This window comes from Pezoporus wallicus, unplaced genomic scaffold (assembly GCF_028554395.1).
Source record: "Pezoporus wallicus isolate ANWC-B61680 ecotype Strahan unplaced genomic scaffold, APGP_CSIRO_Pwel_v1 contig_3573, whole genome shotgun sequence".
NCBI classification, from domain to species: Eukaryota; Metazoa; Chordata; class Aves; order Psittaciformes; family Psittacidae; genus Pezoporus; species Pezoporus wallicus.
The window spans coordinates 424,620-447,527 of record NW_026642425.1 but is presented as its reverse complement, the minus strand read 5'-3'; the positions used below and the strand labels follow the sequence as shown (position 1 = coordinate 447,527).

At 45.7% G+C, this 22,908-nt stretch overlaps 1 protein-coding gene across 5 annotated transcripts in view; it reads right to left on the bottom strand.

Moving 5' to 3' along the window:
* Nucleotides 1–777: 777 nt before the first annotated feature.
* Nucleotides 778–22,908, bottom strand: part of RANBP10 (RAN binding protein 10) — a 71,032-nt gene continuing 48,901 nt past the window's right edge. For 3 of the 5 annotated variants that reach the window (XM_057430478.1, XM_057430480.1, XM_057430481.1), the window contains 9 exons: nucleotides 22,019–22,203; nucleotides 16,364–16,476; nucleotides 12,445–12,553; nucleotides 10,692–10,840; nucleotides 8,386–8,581; nucleotides 7,229–7,353; nucleotides 6,259–6,404; nucleotides 5,660–5,771; nucleotides 778–4,478 (listed from right to left, as the gene is read on the bottom strand). In XM_057430478.1, the coding sequence (XP_057286461.1) occupies nucleotides 4,348–4,478; nucleotides 5,660–5,771; nucleotides 6,259–6,404; nucleotides 7,229–7,353; nucleotides 8,386–8,581; nucleotides 10,692–10,840; nucleotides 12,445–12,553; nucleotides 16,364–16,476; nucleotides 22,019–22,203 (1,266 nt within the window). In that variant the 3' untranslated portion in view covers nucleotides 778–4,347. Of the gene's footprint in view, nucleotides 4,479–5,659; nucleotides 5,772–5,885; nucleotides 6,013–6,258; nucleotides 6,405–7,228; nucleotides 7,354–8,385; nucleotides 8,582–10,691; nucleotides 10,841–12,444; nucleotides 12,554–16,363; nucleotides 16,477–22,018; nucleotides 22,204–22,908 lie in introns of those variants that run through there. The other 2 variants (XM_057430479.1, XR_008975060.1) reach the window with 2 other exon arrangements.

Here is a 22,908-nt window from a genome sequence, read left to right as displayed (position 1 = left end):
GCTGGTGTCCAGAGTATGTAGAATCATAGAACCAACTAGGTTAGAAAAGACCTTTAAGATCAAGTCAAACGGTTACCCCAGGCCTGACAAGTCCACTACACATAGCTGGAGTGTGCTTGCCACCGTGTAGACTACAGCTATTTGGTGCTGACTCTGGACTGATTAGTGGAGAGCAGAGACCCCCTTAATGCACAGACACAGAAGACCTAGAATAGGTTTAGTTGTTTATAGCTGCAGCATTTCATATCCTGGGAAGTATGCCATAGCTATAAAGCCCCACTTGGGACTCCATGATGAGAAATATGAGCAGTGTCTGCCTGTGGTTTGGAAAAACCTTCTTCTAGAATCTGAAGTCCAGCCCAGTAGAGAGCAACATAGGTGTCAACATTATAATGTATCCCTGCCCCTGGCAGGGTGGTTGGAACTAGATGATCCTTAGGGTCCCTTCCAACCCAAACCAATCTGTGATTCATTATATGATAAAACAGGGCCATAGCTGAGACCTTGTCCTCCTCACCTAGAAATGGGAAGCCAGCAGTTTCTATGAGGGGCTACTCAATCATTTGTATGGCTTTACTGAAGGGCTCTTCGGAGAAGTCACACTGTGAGGGATTGCCCAGATGAAGCAGAGTCTCAGCTGGCGTGTTCTTAGGCCAGATTGGATGGGCCTTGAGCAATCTGGTCTAGTGGAAGGTGTCCCTGCCCGTGGCAGGACGGTTGGAACTGGATGATATTCTACTAGACCAGGTTGCTCAAGGTCCCATTCAAGCTGTCTTATTACTCTATGATTCTAAGACCTGTTTCTGAGCAAAGAATGAAGCATCTGAAATAACAAATCCCAGATCACTTTAAAAAAAGTAATTTTTTAAACTGCACATAGCTTTTGTTTAGATGTGCAATCACAATTAAAGTTAAAACCCTCAATTCAGTTAAGTTCTGTTTGTTTTTTTAAAATGACTGCAAGAATTCAAACCAAGTCTCAGCTGACATGAACCATCAAGGAGCAGCCAGGGACATTCAAAGACCAAAAGGCTTTGAAAAATAGTCTGGGAAAGCCAAGTCAGACATATTGTCTAGAAATCCATAGTAGGCTGAAACCTACACCTACACCCCACACACTACAAACACACTTACACATCCCCACATGAAGTCATGGCTGCGTTAGTCAGAATCTGAGGACAACGAGAAACCACTAGTGAAACCACAATAACACTTGAAATAAAAAAAAACCAAACAAGTAACAGGTGACAGATATGTCACAGCAGAAAAGCCTTTGCACTCCTCAAAAATCAGGATCAGGACAGCAGGTACAAGAGCAGGCAAGAGAAGCTGGGAGCAGCAATGGGTGTTGGTTACAGCAGTGAGGCTGGTCAGGAACTGGGTCAAGCAGAAAAGGAAGAAGAACTCAAGCTGCCATTACTGCTTTGACTGTAAGAAATGGAAAGCATCACTGCTCTTCCTGTAGATCTTTCTCTGTAGCTCTTTCCCTGTAGATCGTCTACAGGGATCTGCTGCCATTATCAGTGCTGCACATCATTTGTGGCAGTGAGGGACACTGACAATTAGTCACCAGTAAGAGTGTGACCCGTCAACACTAACCCTGACTCAAGAGCAAGATGGTTTCTACGACAGGGATGCTCTCCATGAGAAGCCAGAGAGACCATCTCATCACACCAGGATTTCTTGGCACCAGAATAACCCTGTATCTAGGAGCATCTCTGGGGGGTTTTGCAGTGAAAAGGAAAACAATGCAAAATAAAATGCTCTAGGATAGTCAGTACAGCTTTGCTGAGAGACTGAGGCATTAATATGACACATGACAGAGACTTGGCTTAAAGAAACCACCAAAAGAAGGAACAAAAAAGCTCAGAAAAAGACTGTGTTGTTACAAAGACGAGAGAAAAGCCTGACTGCAGCTAGACAGCAGCAAGCTGAATGGTGACCAACAACAGAGGAAGTCACCAAATGTGAAAGGCAAAGCCAGGTACTATGGTATTTTCAGCCACAATCAGCCTCTCAGCATGCCTTAAGCCTGGGTCTAAGAAATGGAGAGCCTGCAGAAGAATCTCTCACCAGGACAAGTTCACATACTGCCTTAGGCTCAGCACAGGCACACAAGGGCTTCAGAAAGGAGTTAATTGTCTCTGCAGCTGCAGCCAGGAAAGGACTGCAGCCTGGGTAACAGCCCTCACTGGGACAACCAGCAGAGTTGAGAATCAGTAGTGGAGCTTCCAGCCACATGAGCTGTTCCCAGACGCCTCAAATTAAGTTGAATTCTGCATGGTGCAGTTCTCTGCTCCTGTGTGTCTAGAAGAAAAGCTTTAGTACACAGAACTCCTCCAGTTTTTTCAGCTGAGTTGATCTAATAAAAATCTCTCCTCCATCTCTAAACTTCATGTTGCCTGTTTACTTCGGCCACCACTGCTCAAGCACTGCCTTTACACATTGTATACCTTCATTAAAAGGTATTCCTTATGCACTAAATGCGCATTGCCAACCACCTCCAACACCATCTGCACATTCACTGCCTCAGTTGCCTTCTGCAGTGTAGGGGACACCTGGTCCCTGCTCTACCTTGGTTTCAGACCTCATGTTCCATCTGCAAACCAAGCCTGCAAATGCAGAAAATCATTAACGCTCTGCACAGAGGTCACATAGCACCATCCCTTCTTCAGCAGCACACAAGCTCTCTGGCTGTGAAGCCCTGGCGCTGCCTAACCTCCATTTTCAGGGCAAACTTCAACACAATCTCTTCATCTGTCACTGACCTTTCAAAAAACAATTCATAAACAGCAGTAAAATACATGTTGGGTCTCAGCACTAATGGGCCCTCCTCAGAGCTACTGACCTAAAACTCATCTGGTGCAGAACTACACTTCCTCCTGTGCAGCCAGACTGAACCTGAAGTCTTCTAAGGCTATTACCAGTGGATTCAAAGCACATGGTCCTGCTACACAGCCTCACCACTTAAAAGTACATGCTCAGAAACACAGGCAGATGATTTGAATGCCAGAAGCTCAGTAGCCCTCAAGTCCCTGGGCCTGATACATACTGCAGAGGGACACATTAATCCACCTTACTTCGAGGTTACTCAAGCACAGATCCTTGCTTTGGTCTGAAATTAGAATAATTTTCTTAGCACTCCATAAAGAAATGTTGCTGCTTCCTTCTGAATGGCTCAGACCTTACAAAGTTGGTACTGATGTAAACCACAGCCTGATCTCAGCCATGTGCCATCTGCAAGGGTGAACACAGGTCAGCTTACTGTTCCCAAGACACTTCCAAATTTAAAAGTACTCATTTAGATCAGTGTTACCTGGGGAGAAGCAGCAAGTACTATTATTACTGTATTTTAGTGACAGAGCTGCCCTATACAGAGAAAAACGGGGGGCTGTGATTCAACACCAAAACTGACAGCCCAACTGGCAGCATCCATGGATGTTTCCTGGACGCCAACCACCTGCTTCTACCAACACAACAGTAGATAGCTTAACATTCAACAATCTTGTCCTTCTTATTGCTGTGAGAGCTTGATTTACCCATTTCTCAGGGCTGTAAGACGCTGCTACAATTCAGCCACTAACAGAGGCAATGTCAAGTCTTCTAATCTTTCCACTCACAAAGACAAGGATTTGAGAGCCTTGTGCTCTTAAGAGAGGCATGCACCACAAAGGACCAAGCTGCTCCACTTTTCATCATTAGTGCATGACAGGATGTACCTCACTAGATTTCCTGAAGGGCTGTATGATGTGTATGGCTGGGACTGAGTCTGTGGGCAATAAATACATCAATGACTTTGTGGAGGTGTAAGTGACCTTTTTAATAAACAGGATTCAAGCAAAATAAACAATTCCCTCTGATCTGCCACTGTGAGAAGAGTTCAGGTAACTAGCACACAAGATGATGCTGTATGGGCATAATGGAGGAAGAAGGGAAGACAAGAACAAGCTGTCAGCAACTTGATGAGCTTCCTCAGTAAATCAGCAGACACCAGCTCAGCAAAACTCTCCAGATACAATATTGGTGGATCCATGAGAAACAGCTCAAATCAAAAGAGAAATCCCTACATTGGAAGGTGCTACATTAGAAAAACCATCAAAATATTGAGTGCCGCTAGAGCCACAGCAATGGCACAGAGACAGGTAAGATCTCCCAGCTGTTCCTGGGGTTGGGAATAGCCACACAGTGAGGGACTCACTCAACCAGTTCACAGGCAGTGTGTGTGTGTGCTAGAGGGGTGTTGGTGGCAGGGAGGTCAGGCTATTGAACGAGGTGGTGGTGTAGAGTGGCAGCAACGGAAGGTGAAGGGCAGCACTCAATGATGTCAACTCCATCTTGCTCAGCTGGCTAGTGCAAATAGTCGTCTACTCTGGCAAAGGAGCAGGAGCCCAAGCCCACGCGAGCCATAAGCCGCAAACATTCCGAGGCCTGGCCCAGGGCAAGCATCAGTGGGGGCTGCTTTGGCACGTTCTGAGATTCTGTGGGGCAAAAAAAAGAAATCTGTTTAGAAGAGGTGTCCGGCTGCCTGTGCTAGGTCCCACTCAGTCCCACCCGGTCATCAGGCCCAGCACCCCTGGCAGAAAGTGCTGGCTCTGGAAGGAAGCTATTCCTGAGCACCACTGGCTCTGCACCACTGCTCCTCTGCATACCCCACCACCCATGACATGTCCCACATGGAGCCACAGCTCACCACAGCCTTTGAGAAAGTGCTACTGTGGTGGCCAGGGAAAGAAAAAGGCAACGGAGCTCCTGCTGCAAAACCCCCAAAACATGAGAAATCAAAGTGTGGAAGAATAAGGAAAAGCAGGAGAAACTGGAACCAAATGAGAGGCAACCTCTCCATCTCTCCCACTTATGCAAGTCTACACAGCAGTCCAAGCACCAGACAAACTCACTCACTGGTCACTGCTTCTTTCCAACATCATGTTTGCTATGTATGCAAGAAGGAATCCTCAGCTGACCTAGACAAGGTGTTTTCCGAGGGCTAGATCATTACCACAGCCTCAATTCTGACACTGGACTACAGGCAGTCAGGCCCTCTGGGCTATAAGAAGCATAGCACATGATGGAAACACACAGAGGCAATGCCTGAAGGGAATACAAACTCTGCCCACGTTTAACTCTGCACGTTCTGCATGAGCTCAAAGGTAAGTGGAATTACAGCTCCCCTCTGCTTTATATCCAGCACTATGGAAACCTGCTTCACTTACGATACTGCAACACAGCAACTGCATTCCCTGCCAGAAAGTAGAATGATAGTAGGACAAGCCTCTGCCAACCCAAACAGCACGGAAAAGAGCTCTGGTAATGCCAGCAAAATGATTCAGGTGAGTTCAGAGCAAGAAGGAGAGGCAGGAAATGTATCAAAAAGATCTTGGCTTGTTTAATAAGCAGGGGAGGAAAATCCTAAGGAACATCCTTGGAAGTAGCATTGAGGAAGACCCAAGGAAGGGAGTGAAAAGAAGATTACATCAGAAGGATTCATTCTCTGTAGGCTTTCCTTTCTGCATCACGGCCCTGTCAGTCCTGAGCAACAGGAAGAGAGGCAGAAGTACAAGTATTTCTGAGCTTTTCCTGCCACTCACAGGCTTGCCTGACACAGGACAGCTCTTGAGAGGTATGTCCAGTGGGTGACACTCACATAGGAACCAGGCCTTACCCAATATAGCACTATTAAGAGCAGCACACACAGGTTCCCTCTGGATCGGGTCCAGCTGTTGACCAACAGGGCAGTTCCAAGGATCTGAGTAAGCTAACAAGCTAAATGCATCCTGTATGAGAGAACAGAAAGGTACAGTAAGGTCATGCACAGCTGCAAAGACACAGGAAAACCAGGTCCATCAGCTGGGGCACCTCCTGCCATCACCAAGGTGATAGGTGCCTACCTCCTGAAAAGAAAGGGCCCTTTTCTTCTTGGCAGCAAGGGACCACACTGGGCTGTCAAGATAGTGGATTAAAAAGGGTGCCCTCTCCATGTGGCAGGGGAGCCAGCACAGGAAGGCAGGTAGTCACCTGGAGAGAAGAGCATGCATGTAGTTGCTCCAGGAAGGCAGGCAGGAACTGTGTTTCTTCTGTCCCATGCTGAGAATTTGGTCTAGATGATCTGTGCTCACCAAGCTTCCACCTCTGATCCCCATGCAGGCCCCCTCTTCCTCACCAATAGCAGAAGTGGGGCATACCCACAGCTCTGCAAAGGAGCCCACAACCACAGTCCTGGCCCACAGAACTGCTGCGAGGCAGCATGAGGCCCAGGCTTACCTGAAGCATCTTTTTGTGCACTGTGTTCTTTCCATATTCCCTGCAAAGCTGCTCACTCAGAATCTGCAGCTCACGTCCAAACTGGATCATTCGTTCTGTGGCAGCATGGTTCCCTCCACACAGCTGCCTCTGGGGGCAGCTGTCTTCTAGAGAAAAGGCAGAGGAGAAGTAACAATTGTCCTTCATTCCCCACCATTGCCCACTCTGTGACATGACACCCATAAACTCTTTCCCCTTCTGGAGAAGGTAGCTGCTCTCCACTCTGAGTTTATCCCACTCGAAGCCTTCTGTGATTCCTTAACTGCAATAGCCAGTGGTATTTTTCATAGCACTTTTTAGGTACAGGGAAAACTTAAGCTCAGTTTGTTTAATGCCTGAGGATTAGCTACATATCAAGCCTTTTGATAAAATCATGGGAGCTTGCACCTCCAGCCACGTTTCCTCTTCACGTGCCTAGTATAGCACACACAACTGGTAACTTCTTGGTCTAACCAATCCCAGACTCCAAAAACTTTGTCAAAGATGCTAACACCACCAACTTCCCAGAACGGGTTGCCCACAAGACCCATTCTAACTGGAGGAATTCCCAGTTTCATTCTCTCCCTCCCACCCCAAAGTTCAAAGTTGAACTTCGTGATAGGGCATCAGCCACCTTTCCACAGCTCAGTTCAGTTCCTCAGCTGGCATAAGTGCCAGGACTGCTCTAAGCTGGTTTAATGACCAGTACTGAACAACCCTTTGACTCCTACTGCTTTCCCTGCTCCACATCACCAGCACTGGTGAGAGACTATGAAAAACCAGACCTAGTTTAGTTCCAGGACAGATTCATCTTCCCCGTGAAACAGGCATCTTGAGAACTTCATTCACTGAGGTGGGTATGTGTTTTTTTTTCCCCCAGTCCAATTACAATCGATCTCTCAATACCAACTCTTTCTATTTCCCTTTACCCTTCCTGCCTCTGACGCCCTACCCATGCTGGATTCATCAGTTTGCAGGATCTCTTCATGTTTGTAGGTGCCATTCATTATCCTGGTAGATGAATTTTCCAGGACTCCATTAGGGTAATGCTCAGCCTCCATTTCCATCTCACTGTCACTGAGGTGAAAGAAACAAAGAAAAGTCAGAGGTAGGTCCATGCACACCTCACAAAGTTCAACAAGGGCAAAGGCAAGTTCCTGCATTTGGGTCATAGCAATCCCAAACACAAATACAAACTGGATGGAGCAGCTCTGAGGAGAAGGAGGTGTTGGGTGACGAGAAGCTCCCTATGATCCAGCTTCAGTGTGCACTTGAGCCCAGATCCCCCCAAATGTGCTGGGCTGCAACACTAGAGCATCAGCAGCAGGTCAAGGGAAGGGATTCTCTCCCTCTACTGTGCTCTGGGGAGAACCCCCCTGCAGTCCTGTGTCCAGCTCTGAGGCAAAAACACAAAAGGGATGTGAAGCTGTTGGAGTGAGTTCAGAGGAGGCCACGGAGATGCTGCGAGGGCTGGAGCAGCTCTGCTCTGGAGACAGGCTGAGAGAGCTGGGCTTTTTCAGCCTGGAAAAGAGAAGTCTCCAGGGAGACCTTCCAGCAGCTCCCAGTGCCTGAAGGGGCTGCCAAGATATCTGGAGAGGGGCTTTTGACAAGGACCTGTAGGGACAGGACAAAGGGGAATAGCTTTAAACTGACAGAGGGAGACTGAGATGAGATTTTAGGCAGAAGTTCTTCCCTGTGAGGGTGCTGAGCCCCTGGCACAGGTTGCCCAGAGAAGCTGTGGCTGCCCCATCTCTGGCAGTGTTCAAGGCCAGGCTGGACGGGGCTTGGAGCAACCTGGTCTAATGGAAGGTGCCCATGCCTCTGGAAGGAGTAGGAACTGGATGAGCTTCTGGATTCTATGAGCCTCCAAGCCTAAGCCAGAGCAGGGGAACTGGAACAGGCTTGTTTCTGCTGGGAATAATAGTGATCTTGTAGATAATTCTGATGCTCAGAAGAGCAGGGCAGATGCCTTTCTGGCTCCTCCTGAAGCCTACACCTACACCCCACACATCACAAACACACTTACACACCCCCACAGAGTAGATTCAGAAGGAGCCCTCTCCCACCATCTCACCCTTCTCAGGCACCTACAAAGAAAAAAAAAAATACCTGGTTTCTTGATTACTCGTGCTACTGTGCTGCTGAGATTTGGTAGAATCTGTAGAATTGGACTCAGAGTAGTTCACAGATGAGGGGGAGGAGGAAGAGGAAGATGAAGATGATGAACTCAGTGTTGGGTATTTACTGTGACTCTGTTTGCTTTTCATGGATACAACTCCATTGCTACAGGTTGGACTGTCCGCTCCTGTAAGTCAAGAGGAAGGAAAAATGAGACCAGAATGGCAATATCACTATACTGTGAAGCCAGCAATTTATCAAGAGAGCAGACCCCAAAGGAAGAAAGCAAAATAAGACTTCAGAGCTTCAATTATGGTTCATTGTCCTTAAATTCAGTGGGACTTAGAGAAAACACAGATGTATACAGAAGGAATCCCATTGCTCACCAGCAATATTTGAGCTGAAGGAAAAAACCTGTCTAAAACCAGGTTGCAAATAAAAGATGAGCAGAAACAGCTCACACAGGTATAGAAATTATTTTTGAAATATGAAGCATGGATGGTTTGTAAAGAAGTTTACAAACCCTCTTCTCACAAAATCAAGTATTTCTCATAAACCCCCTATCCAGAAAAACTAAGCAAACACAGGTGAAAACTGGGCAACAAGGAGAACTCTTGGCAGTAACAACTTGCCAGGCTTTCCACAACCTATCTTACATTAGGGGTATATTCGTTTCACACAACACTCAGCATGTAAGAACAACCCTCTTAAAAGTCACGAGCTTCAGAACAGACATCACTGAAAGGAGAGTCAGGCTTGAAATTTCAACTGGTCCCCCCCCCCACCAACAGGTGTCTAACAAGCTGTGGAACTCACTGACACAAGACAAAACCCCTTAGTCATTACTGCAAGTTTTATATGGATTCAGATAGGACTGGCTAACCTTACAGGGGCTATTTAATACCAAGACAACTGTGAATAATAATTTGGAAAAACCTCATTATGGTTTTTCTGCCTTCATATATTCTTCCCTAGGCAAACCACTACTGACCACAGGATCTTGGCTAGATGATGGAACCTGGCATGGCTGTTCTTCCAGAAATGGTGATACATTCAAATTCATCAGCTGATCACACAGTTATAGTTAGGGAATTTATTTCTGTTTTTATCATGACAACACAGAGATTCAAACAAGGAGCAATTTTGTGCATTTTAATGACAAAGACGCAGCAGACTGTGCACTACAGTTCTGCTTAACCTTTGAAAATGTGCACTGATTAAATGATCACTATTTTCAAAGCACAAGGTCTGACAGAGAGAACTGTGAAGGTGATGTCCCATGGATGGAGACACATACATGTGAGTGCTGCCTTGTGCTGCAGATGCAGGCATTTTCTGGCTGAAAACAGGTATTACCAAGAGCTTTTATGGACTGATGGGATGATTCTGACTACCTAGTCAGAGAAACATACCCAGGGTTTCTCACAACACAATACAGGAAAACAAAGATACTGGCTTAGGAAGGTGAGTGACAGCTTGGAGGCATTCAAGTACCTGTCTTCCTTTCCCTTCAGTGTTTGCCTGTGCACAGCAGTGGGAATACCGAAACAAAATACACTTACATGGCTGTGAGCAGCTCAAGGCTCAGTGAAGCAGCTCTGAGTGTTTTCAGGGGCTCTGCAGGTCATACTCCCTGGTCCACTCCATCTTCAAAGCCTTAGTCAATAATTACCTAAGGAACATATCTCGGGTGTCCTGGTTTATCTTGTTCTTTCCACTTCAAATCATGAAGTTTACTTTCCCTAACTGCAAAGAGTTGATGCTCCAGAGATGGGCTTTGAAGGAACATAACTGTTCCCTTCTCACATGCTTAGAGCTTGCAAACCAAAGTCCATGGGGCAGGGAGATCCTCTCATGCAAGTCAACCCCCCTAACCTTTCACTCAGTTGGCCAAAACTGAGCAGCATCTTCTGCTCAGCTCTTACTGAAAAGCAGTTCTTTTGCAAACTCCAAGGTCGAGGAGCAGGGCTTGTTTTCAGACCTCCTCGTACAGCTCTGTCAGTGGAACACTGAGTCACTAGTGGCTGCATGAGAAGGCCACCTTCAAAATCTTCTTTATTGTGAAAAAAAAAAACAACCTGCTGTGCAGACAGTTGTCAGTGGAAAATAACTAATGAAAAATTAATTCTTCAACTGTGTAGAGACACCTATGATCACATATGTCCTCTCAGCTGGTTATCACAAAGGAAAGGAGCATTCATTGAATAATACACAGAAAACAGCAGGTAAGGTGAACACATAACCACGTCCACCTTTTACATTTGCTTTTCTCACTACAAGACAGAGAACACACTTACCGGTACTATGAATGTGTGAGTTGTTTGATCCATGTCTAGGACTTAAACTGGGGGACCCGGGGTAACTGTCCTGGGATCTGGGGCTGCGGGCACTGAAACAACGGACCTCACTGTCAGTCCCATTCACCATCTCCACAAACTGTCGACACCTGGTTTCACAGGAGGGAAGAAGGAGAAGAAGCTGCATGACAGCCAGGATGCTCTGCACCGAGGCTTCCTCAGCTACCAAGCGGAGAACTTCTGGAAACTGCATACAAGTTAAACTTCTTGGCTTTCAAAAACACATTTCAGACTCCTGGTACCCACGTATTGCAAGTGCTCTGATAATGCTATAGGAGGAAAGAGTTCAGAAACTTTGTCGTGGTTTAAACCCAGTCAGGTAATTCGTTCGCTCACTTCCCCCCCTTTCTTGCCCTCCCCCTGCTCTCGGAGGGACGGAGAGGAGAATCGAAAAGAATGCAACTCCCACGGGTTGAGATAAGAACAGTTTAGTAACTAAGGTATAACACAAATCACTACTGCTACCACCAATGATAATAATGATAAAGGAAATAACAAGGGAACAGAATACAACACCTCACCACCCGCTGACCGATAACTCGCCCCCCAAGCCCGACCAAGCTCCGACCGATACCTCCTCCAACCCTGCAGTCTCCCAGCCCTTCCGGCTCACTCCCAGTTACATCCTGGGCATGACGTGCTGTGGTATGGAACACCTTTTTGGTCAGTTTGGGTCAGGTGTCCTGTCTCTGCTTCCTCCCAGCTTCCCCTCCTCCCTGGCAGAGCATGAGGCTCACAAAGTCCTTGGCCAAACCAAAACATCTCTATCAGCTCTGTTCCCGAGCCGAAAGTCAAAACACTGCACTGCACCAGCTACCAAGGAGGAGAAACATGACTGCTACTGCTGAACCCAGGACAAACTTCAACTTTGAAGTTAATGAATGTTGAGACATTCCCAAAAAAGCAAGCTTATTTCCATTGTAGTAAGAATAAACTGCTCCTTTACAGCATGCTTTCATCTCCACCACCTCTGCAGGTACTCCAAAATTCTATTGTGGGTTGTATTTTTTTCAGATAAAAGATACTAAATCTTCCAAACATCATAGTTCCCCCACTATCCCATCAGCCTGGAAATACTGGCAGCCAACAGAAAACAGAGAAGTAAGGGTAAAAAAAGGCAATACTCCCAGAGATAGTGAGAACACTCCCAGAGATAGTGAGGACACTCCCAGAGATAGTGAGGACAACTCCTCATTTAGCTTTACTGGGAATTGTCCTCATATGTCTCAGAAGGCTGGGAAGAGCCACTCTGTACAGCTGGAAGAACTGGGACACATAAGCTCTTTTTCCCTCTAAACTCTTCCCCAGACAGCCCTTTCTATACTTCTGCCTTTCTAGGAACCTCCACAGTGACTGCCACATGCTCCAATGTTGGAAGATCTCTACAAGACAGGTAAACACTACCTGTGAAGGAGCAGAAACTCCTTCACAGAGCAAAAATTTCACCTACCTCTGCCTCACGAGGTAAAGCCATACCAGGTCTGAGCAGCAACAACAGGGCTAGGTCTACATTGCTACAAGCAATGTGCAAAGGGCTGAACCTCCATCCTCTCCCACGTGCTCCCAAAGGGATCTCGAACAATTTGAATTCAGATCAAGGTGTACAGCCAGACTGGATGACTGGATAGCCTCTTTCTTCTCTCCTTCATCTACACATTTCAGCATTAGGGAATATAAAGCTATTCATACTTACTTTAACATGAAGAGCAGGTTGGGGTTATGTTCTAGGAGGCCAGGATAGAGCTGCTGGGTGGCTTCTATAGCCTCTCCCACTCTGCCTGCTAACACTAGCTTCTGTATTCCTGAAAGCAAAAGGAGACCAACTGACACACAGGACTCATCAACAAGAATGGCCAGAGGAATTGTCTCACATATGCCACATGGCTCCCCACTACCACTTTGCATAAAGTCTAGGGAAAACTGGGGACCACATCTTGTTTATTGTGGATCAGGGTGAGAAAAAGCCTGTGAAAATGAGGAAGGCTCTGTTAGTAGCTCAGAAACACCAAGAGTAGAAAGATCTGAAGGAGAAGTAGGCATGTGCTGGGGTGGGTGCTCTGGGACTTTTGTCCTTTAGCCCCAGAGCTATGTAGCCATGGAAAAGAAAGCAAGACATGACAATTTCAGAGGTCATCACCAAGCACATAGAAAAGAAGGTCATCAGGAGTAGTCAGCATGGATTCACCAAGTGTAAGTCTTGCTTGACCAATCTGATAGCCTTCTATGATGACATGGCAGGATGGGTTGATGAAGGGAGAGCAGTGGATGTTATCTACATTGACTTCAGCAAGGCTTTTAACACTGTCTCACATAACATCCTGGTAGGAAATACAGGTTAGATGAATTGACAGTGAGGTGTATCAAAAACTGGCTGAATGGCAGAGCTCAGAGGAGTAGAATCCAGTTGGAGGCCTGTAGTCAGTGGTGTTCCCCAGGGATCAATACTGGGTCCAGTCTAATTCAACTTGTTTATCAATGACCTGGTTCAAGGGCTAGAGTGTTGCCTCAGCAAGTTTGCCGATGATACGAAGCTAGGGGCAGTGGCTGACAAACCTGAAGTCTGCGCTGCCATTCAGTGGGACCTTGATAGGCTGGAGAGAAACCTAATGAGGTTCAACAAGGGCAAGTGGAAGGTCCTGCACCTGGGTAGGAAGAACTCCAAGTACCAGCATAGGCTGGGGCCTGACCTACTAGAGAGCAGTTCAGCTGACAAAGGACCTGGGAGTGTTGGTAGACGATAAGTTAACTATGAGCTGGCAGTGTGCCCGTGAGTCAGAAGGGACAGGAGTACACTGGGGTGCACTGGGAGGAGTGTGGCTAGAAGTCAAGGGAGGTGATCTTCCCCTTCGACTCTGCTCTGGAGAGGCCACATGTGGAGAACTGTGTCCAGTCCTGGGCTCCTCAGTATAAGACAAGGAGCTACTGGAGAGGGTCCAAGGGAGGTTCACAAGGATCACCAGGGGTCTGGAGCATCTCTCTCATGAGGAGAGACTGCAGGAGCTGGGCCTGTTTACTCTAGAGAAGAGGAGACTGAGAGGGGATCATTAATTACATCATCACCATCCATGTAAATCAATACCTCAAAGGTGGATGCCAGGAGGATGGTGCCAGACTCTTTTCAGTGGTGCCCACTGAGAGGACAAGTAGAATAAACTAATATAGAAGTTTCACCTCAACATGAGGAAGAATGACTTCCTTTGAGGGTGGCAGAGCCCTGGAACAGGCTGCCCAGGGGGGTTGTGGAGTCTCCCTCTCTGGAGACATTCAAAACCCTCCTGGTTCCTGTGTGACCTGCTCTAGGTGGCACTGCCTTGGCAAAGGGTTGGACTGGATGATCTCCAGAGGTCCCTTTCAACCGTAATGATTCTGTGATTCTGTGAAGACCCCAGGTCACACCCATGTTACATCCTCTGGCTGGTTCACACTTGGAAGTGTTAGTATGGCTGAGCACCAGACCAGCAGAGTATTTTTAGAGGGCCTGTGGGCTTAAGCCACAGCCCAGTGCTGTTTCCCCCATATCCCTACCTCTAAGTAGAAGTAGTTATACCACCAAAACTGGGTTCCTGCAAGTCCCACTCCAAAGCACTGAAGTTAACACCTGAGCTTGGCTTGCAATAAGGATGTGGCATCCATAAGCCAGCTCCAAGAATCAGCTGCTCACTAGGCTAGAAACAGCTCAACAAGTTGCATGCTTCTAGGAGGTGCAAAGATACAAGGCAGAAGCCATCTGTGATCCTGGGTGTTCATGGCTCATATATATTCCTTCAGTGGGTCAGAAGACACAAGTGCAAAACTTAACTTGAGATCCCACCTCTGAACACTCAGCAAAGCTGCCGATCTACAGAGGTTCTCATTTTGTTTTAAGTGTCCTTAAACAACAAATTCACTGCACTTCCTTCTTTGTTTTTCCAGGACTCCTTACAAACAACAGAGAGAAGGTTTTGGATCACCTGTGAGGTGCTCTTAATTACAGCAAGCCATGACTATTCCATGGCACAAGCAGCTGAAAGCCCAGCCTGGAAATCTGTATTAGCAATCCTCAAGTAATAATGTGCAACGACTGGTCTTGGATTCCACGTCACAGTGTTTATCTGCTTGCCATCGTAGCTGAAAGCTAAAACCAAAGAGGTGGCTCTCACGCCAACGTTTGTTGCACTCCTTCACTTCACTCTCTGTTGTATGTCTCACTGCTTTCAACAGCTCTCTTCTCTGCCTTGTTTGGCAACTCTCACAGATGTCATTGCTTTTTTGTCTTCCCATCTCTGTATTCCTTACAACTTTAATTTGAGCCTCAGCTTCAGAACCTCTCCATCTGCCTCATCACTTGTCTTCAGACAAACAAGACTATAGAGTCTCGCATGCCTCCAGAAGGCTTTACCACCAACCTACACCAGCAGAACACTGAACTCAGAGTCACACAGTACCTGACCTGGAAAGCATAAAGCCCGTGAGCACTACCAGCCAGCAGCTACAAGTTATTGTGGGTACTAAGCAGATGAACCTAAATGCTGGCTAAGCGCATGTAATGTATGGAGAGTGAGCTGCAAAGGGACATGATGCTCCCCATGCGTAAGAGTCACATGAGGAACGGTTCACAAAGGGAAGGGAAAGAGTGGGATGTAGCCTGTAGCCAACAGCCAGGAGAATGCAGAAAACACATCAATGTTCTGCAACTCTGCAAGCTGAGCCTGGGAATAGAAAAGCCAAAAAAATGGAAAAAAAAAAAAAAAGTAAAACCAAACAGACGGCAGGAGAAAGCAAAAAGCCTTACTCTGCAGGAACCAAAAGCCCTTACAGCCTCCCCAGCTGAGATATAAGCCACTCTGGAGGAAACAGCAGTAACCAAACTAGACAGTGAATGCAAATCCTTCACCTAGTGCAAGCTAAACACACTGGCTACAAGTCTGCAAAATTTTCAATATGCAAAGAATTTACATGAAAACAAAATGTGAGAAGGGACTGGAAAGCGCATTACCTTTGGAAGCTGCAGTCAAAATAGATCAATGTGTCTGGATGCCTATAAGCAGGCTAAAGAAACTAATAACCCAAAAAGCTAATAATCCAAACCCTAAAGGATCTTTGCTGCACAGTCACCTCAGTTCAGGTAAAGTCCAAGGTAACTGTTCTATTCTCCACTGATTCGACACTACCTCCAAGAAAGCACCTTAGATACTACCTTTAGCCCGATGTGTGAAACTGCTGGACTCAAAGCTGAGAGTCACCTCATAACTTTCAGGATTCAGCTATTCACTTTCAGCAACACTGAGGAAAGTTAACCAAGTTGATCAGAAATTTTGCACATTCGACACTGCCAGGCATGCAAGTCAGTCCTCACAGCAGACAGGCAAAGGAAAGAATAGGGCAGTTCTTCAGGCAAAGAGGGCAGAGGGTGGAAAGGGCACAGTGATGATGGGAAAAGTGCTCCCAGCAATGGTCCCCAAGCTGTGCTGACCCACAGGCAGCAATGCTGAATGAGCAGTGTGCTCTGGACAGCTCTGTATTGTCATCGAGTAACTTTTCTGCTTCCACATCACTCCACTCCTCTGCAGGGACCTCAAGGTAACACATGGCCAGCACGCCACACTTTGGGAACAACTACCCAAGAGACTTACTTTGTCTATTCTTTATTGAGGTCTGCTCTTCCTGGATTGTGGTGTCTGTGATTCTGGCAAAGGCAGTTGCTGTTGAACAGTACCCATGATGAACCAAATACGATGAAACCATACTAGAAAATAGAAAAATACAAACAGATGAGAGACATTGCTAAAACACTGGAGTGGTTTTCCAGGGTAATCCACTGGAGAAAAAAAAAAATCAACACAACAGAAATTGCAATTGCAGTGATCAAACTCAGCTTGCTTAGGATATAATTAGGGTTCAGACAAGTATAAATTTACAAGACAGGCACCTGTTCCTTAGCAAACAGGAGGGAGGCTCTATATATGCCTTACAGTGGGGGGGGGGGGGGGGGGGGGGGGGAAGAATAATAAAAAATTAAGACTTCCAGTTCATACACGCTATTTATTTATTTCATGCCTGCTGTCCAGGGTCACTTAATAAGGGCTTAGTACTGCATCCAGTGACATACTATAGAGACATCACATCTGAATCTCAGAGAGGCTCATGGCTTTCAAGTACATCTCAAAAATAAAGGATTCTGTTCCTGAATTTCTTCCACCACTTATTTTGACAGCAATCATATCTCTGGTAGTTAAATCTCCTTATGAATTCTACACATTCACAGATACTTTATCTGCTGACTTACAACAAGCAGACCATCAGCACTGATTTTACAAATATTTTCACATTTTCAAGTTGTATTTAAAAAATTTGGGGGAGGGGGAATGGGGGGGGGGGGGGGGGGAAGGAGGAGGCAGCATCACTGTAGAAAACAAACACAACAAACCATCTTTCTGAACAGACTGTTTCTAAAGCACTTCTGCTTCCCAAGATCTGGTGGCTAAATGTTAATGCTCACCAGATTTTAACAAAACCTAAAAAGCCAGCACAGCCTTTCAAAGCTTCTAGTGGTAAATATCAAAATAGGTTTCTCATGATGAAGCTGTTATTGATCTAAGTCACAGCTCAAAACTCATATCCAACTTGGCTACTCTCAGTACAAGAAAGAAGTATTTTATGAGTCAGCAATCATGACAGGCATAACATTGTAAGCATGTGTTCTATTTTTAAAATTGACTTTAAAAGCAAGTGCTTCTGACCAGGGTTGGTCCAAGACATGCCCTCTGCCCTTGGCATAGGACAGACAGGCAGACCTAACTGCATCCCTCTTGCTGTCAAGCACAGCACTCAGGTCATCCTGGCTCAGCCAGGCTGAAACACTGAACACCATGATCCAGGCTGGCAAGAGCGGAGGGAAAAAGGCAACTCTTACTCCCGTGTAATTCAGTAGCCAGAGTCAGGGGCTGCAAAGATTTAAATGCTCTACAAAGCTGCAAAAAACCAGTCGTTTTTACCAGGAAAAGGAAAAAACACTCAAGTGCTGCAGGAACCTGTGCTACCAAACATCCTAAAACATCTAAAACTAAGCTTGACAGACCAGTGCTCTCACCCACTGCAGATCCTTTTGTGTTCAGAGATGCAGGACACGCTTTTTTTCTGAAGAAGTCACCTTTTGAGCATTAGGAACTATGAATCATTTTAATTTAAATATCAGTTAAACTCTTCCTTCTCTTTGGCTGCTTTCCAAAGCAGAACTTGTCCTTCCAAAGCCTGACAAGATATGTTGCAAAGAACAAAATGACCCTACTGTGTCAACAGTTCAGTACATCAGAATGAAAATGAAAGTTAAAATCAATGCCAGTTGTTACATCTCATCCATGCTGGGTCAGACCAAACACCCTGTGGCCCAACACCTGGACTTCCTAACTGGCAAAAGCAAATGCCTAGGAAAAAATAAAGACATACACGAAATATACTTTTCCCTTCCAGCTCCCAATGATTAGTCAGATAGCTCCTATCCTAGTGGTGGAATCTCACCCCACTGTAGCTCTGATAGATTTTTCTTCAGTTTTCTTCCAGAAAAGTGACTTCTTCAGTCACTTTTTGGATCCACGCTGTTTTCATGGTATGTTATGGCAGAGAGTTTGAAAAAAACCCTCCTTTACTCTTTCTCAATGTGCTGTCTGGTTATCTTCACTTAAAATCATAGAATCAACTAGGCTGGAAAAGACCTTTAAGATCGAGTCCAACCTTTACCCCAGCACTGACAAGGCCATCACTAAACCATGCCACTAAGGGCCTCCTATGCATGGTTTGTGAACACTTCTGGGGACGGTGACTCTACCACTGCCCTGGGCTGCCTGTTTCAATGACTCACCACCCTTTGGAGAAGAAACTGTTCCTATTATCCAGTCTAAACCTACCTTGGTGCAGCTTGGGGCAATTTCCTCTTGCCCTATCCCTTGTTCCTTGGGAGAAGAGACCAGCCACATGCTGGCTATATCATCCTGCCAGGTAGCTGTAGAAAGTGATAAGGTCCTCCCTGAGCCTTCTCTTCTCCAGACTAAACCCCCCAGGTCCCTCAACCATCCCCCATCACACTTGTGCTCCAGACTCTTCCCCAGCTCCACTGCCATTCCCTGGACCCACTCCAGAACCTCAATGTCTCTCCTGTAGTGAAGGGCCCAGAACTAAACACAGGATTCAAGGTGTGGCCTCACCAGTGCCCAGTACAGGGGGATGATGACTGCCTTGGCCCTGCTGGCCACACTGGTGCTGATAGAGGCCAGGGTGTTTTTGGGGTTCTTGGCTGCCTGGGCTCAAGTTGGTTCATGTTCAGCTCTGTCACTCAGCACTCTCAAGCCCTTCTCCACCAAGCGGTTTTCAGCCACTCTTTCCCGAACCTGGAGTGTTGCATGGGGTTGTTGTGGCCCAAGTGAAGGAACTGTCACTTTGTCTTGTTGAACCTCATACCACTGGCCACAGCCCATTGACCCAGCCTGTCCAGATTTCTCTGCAGAGCCTTCCTACCCTGCAGCAGATCAACACTCCCACCCAACCTGGTGTCATTTGCAAACTTACTGAGGGGGCACTTGATCCCTTTGTGCTTCCTCAGTAAGTTTGAAAATGACACCAGGTTAAAAAGATAAAAGACATTAAACAGAACTGGCCACAGTACTAAGCCCTAGGGAACACCACTTGTGACTTGTCATCAACAAACTTTGGGCTCAGCTGTCCACCCAGGTTTTTATCCAGTGAAGAGTACACCATCCAAGCCATGAGTAGCCAGTTTCTCCAGGAGAATGCTGCTGGAAAGAGTGTCAAAGGTTTTACTGAAGTCTAGGTAGACAACATCTACAGCCTTTCCCCCATCCACTAAGCAGGTCACCTTGCCATAGAAGGTCACATGATGACCTTTAATTCTTGCAGTACAATTGTTTCTTCATCACCTCCTAAAGGGTACTCAACACATTTATTTCATACTTCTGTCTTACCACTCACAACCATATCCTTTGATGCTGTATATTTGCTCCCTGCCTTATACCCACCCCATACCCACCCACCCCATGTGCAAAGGCAGATCCTACTTTGGGTATTTTTTTCATGCTCTTCTCACTTCTATTACATATTTTTGGAGAGAAAGAACCAAAACATCACATTAATGGTACACTACATATTCACACAGTGACAGAATTATCTTTTGGCCTCTGTATTTCCCATGACAAATCCTTGCATTACTCATTTTCCCCTGCTTTTTACCAAAAAAAAAAAAAAAAAAAAGAAAAAGAAAAAGGAAGGGAGCTGACATTTCTGTGTAATGAGTCATCCTATCCCCAAGATCTCATTCTTTCCTGAAGAGTCTCTTCTTCCCATCCATCTCTTAACATCCTCAACACCACAGACACTACCGGCATGCATTCAAGTCTCTTTACAGTCTCATTAACCCAAAGTAACAACCCCTTGCCCAATCATTCTCTCTTTTGCCTCTTAAACAACTCATAATCAACTCTGGACATTAGCCTCTGGCTGCATAGTCCCCCCTTAGTTTACAGCAAGGGAACTTCTCAAAAGCCTTTTGGACTTTCAAGATGAAGACAGCAGCCCAACAACCATATCAATGTGTCTGCAGGCTCCTCTTTGCAAAACCCACATCCTATTTCTCCATGTGCCCAACACATCTACACTTCAGTAGTGCTTTTACATGTTTGTCCAACCCAGACATCAAGGTTCTCTCAGCCATGAGAGACCCAAGGTTCTCTCAGCCATGAGAGACCCAAGGTTCTCTCAGCCAAGAAACACGGCAGCTCTTCTGAACTCTGAAACCCTTCATGGAACATGGCATCATACACACCATCCTCCCCTTCTCTTAACCCTACACAGTTTGGAGAGAAACTCTGCTCCACCGCTACAAGTACACCAGTTTTCTCCTTGAGTCTCTTTAGGACTCTAGGCAAGTATCTGATCCCACGGACTTTCTTTACTCACCTATTTCTTCCAGTGCTTCTTTGACAGACACTTCAATCCCAGACACAGGCTCTGCCAAGTTCCTCACAAACAAGCATTCCAGTATGACAACCTACCTGATTTCTGGACACACAGGCAAAGAATTCAACTGCATATGGTCTTATCCTCCACAAGGTCTCTTTTTATACCGCAGTCTTCCTACAGGCCCTACAAAATCTCTGGCAGGCCTTCTGCTCCTTATTTTCATAAAGAAAGGTATTATTGTTACTATTCTTATTTTCAATAGCTTTGGCTAGTTGTTTTTCAAAGGTTTTGCTGGCTGCCCCGAATTATCTGCAAGTAACTAAATACAACACTAACAGAAAACAAGAACGATCACATGGATGCAATCATCACTGCATCTAAGCCTCCTGGATCACAGAGACCAGTATCAGCTGTTTAGGGAAAGAATATAATAAGAAGGTGAAATATAGAGCTCTCTGTAATCAGAGACAGAACCAACAGCAACAGACCTGGGGGTTTAAAATACCACCATGGAATTGGTCTCCATGAATTACTGTGAATACTTAGATACTGTGTATCTGAAAATCTACTTATACCTATACTCCCACTACTTCTTGCACCAGCAAGTCCCAGAGTTTCAGTGAATATGAAAAAATGTTTTTAAGTGAGGAGATGTTTTTTCTCTAATTCCTGTGGTTTGAGAAATAGCGAATAATCACTTTCTAGTCATGCCCTTCATGGTGTGAATGACTGACAACAGACAACTACAGTCCACCTTCCTCAATTACCTGTTTCCAAGCTGTGGAGCTTTAGTCAGCTGGGTCTTTCTTCAGATAGAAGATATTCTTGACTTCTGACAACTCTTGTTAATTGTTCTCACCAAGTTCCACTCACTCCTTTTTGCCATTCAATATTCATACATTTACAAAGTGCCGTAACTGTGTCTTCAGTTAAGTTGGGTTTGGAAGCCTCTGGTTTAGGCTATTCCTTGCTCTTTCATTTCTCAATTCAGCTGACTTACATACTGGCTTTTCTGCTATGTTAAAGAGTTTTTATGGTGTCCTTTCCACCCCTTTCCCCCTGTGATCGCTTCAAAGTGTATCTTCTCCCATTCCTACAAGCTTTCATGCAGTCTTTTGCTGAAAACTTCTCCCATATCTTTTACATTAGAAACAGCAGCAATCTACATAGGAAAGACTATCAAACAACAAAACAAGAGGGTAAAATAACTTGAGCAAAATGCACTGCCTGGCAATTTTTGCCATAAGAAATAAATTAGCATTATAAGGTATTTACAGCCTAACAGAACGGAGGAAGCTGAACACCAAACAGTGACTTACTTCTGCAGCATGGCTTGCCACTCGCCTAGTCTGTCTCCTATGGGAAACCGCTTAATGGTGCTCTGAATCTTCGCTTGCCACTCCCTCATGTAGTCCTCAATGTCGAACACAAATGGCTGCTGCCCAAAGTTGGCATCGACTATCTCTCCTGGAGTCTGGAGACCCACTGTAGGGTAGAGATTTGACTGGGAAGGAAGAAAAAAAAACCCTCTATCAAACCCAGCCTTCTGTTCCAGTTACACAGTTTGATAAGACAGAAATGCTGCTCTTTACATTGAACAATATACTGGAGTGCGGAGGGGCAACAGCCCTTCAGGAACCTCTCAAGGAACCCCACAACTTACTGTGCAGTTATTGAAAACCATTGCATAAAATTATAGAGCCATGGGTTCAATCTCCCAGCAGTCAGTGATTGACACAACGGCTGCTGCCCATGGCCTGTCCACTTCCTGGCTTAGTTTCCTATGCAATTTCTACCAAAATTCATGAGCCAGCAGCTAATAATAATAGTAAGAAGAAGAAGACTAACAACAAGAATAATAAAAATGGAGGGTGCATTATGTCAATCAACAGATCTATGTGTTCTTCATTTTTTCTTTAATAGATTTCTCTTATTTCTTGGCAGCCGTTCTTGGAATATTTTACATCTCTGATGACAAGGGAATGGCTGGTAATGGAGCTCTGAGGTTAAGTCTTTGATGGCCCCAAGACAGCAAGTCATTCACACAAGAAATTCCATTGCTGATAGATGAATTTCATTTTAAGAACAAGCCTACGGATCCAAATGTAAGCTTTCACTCACCACCAGAATATGGAGAAAAAATTACCGCCGTGAATAGACCTCTAAAATTCAGCCAGTAATTCTGCTTCCAAAGATGATCTAGTTGAGA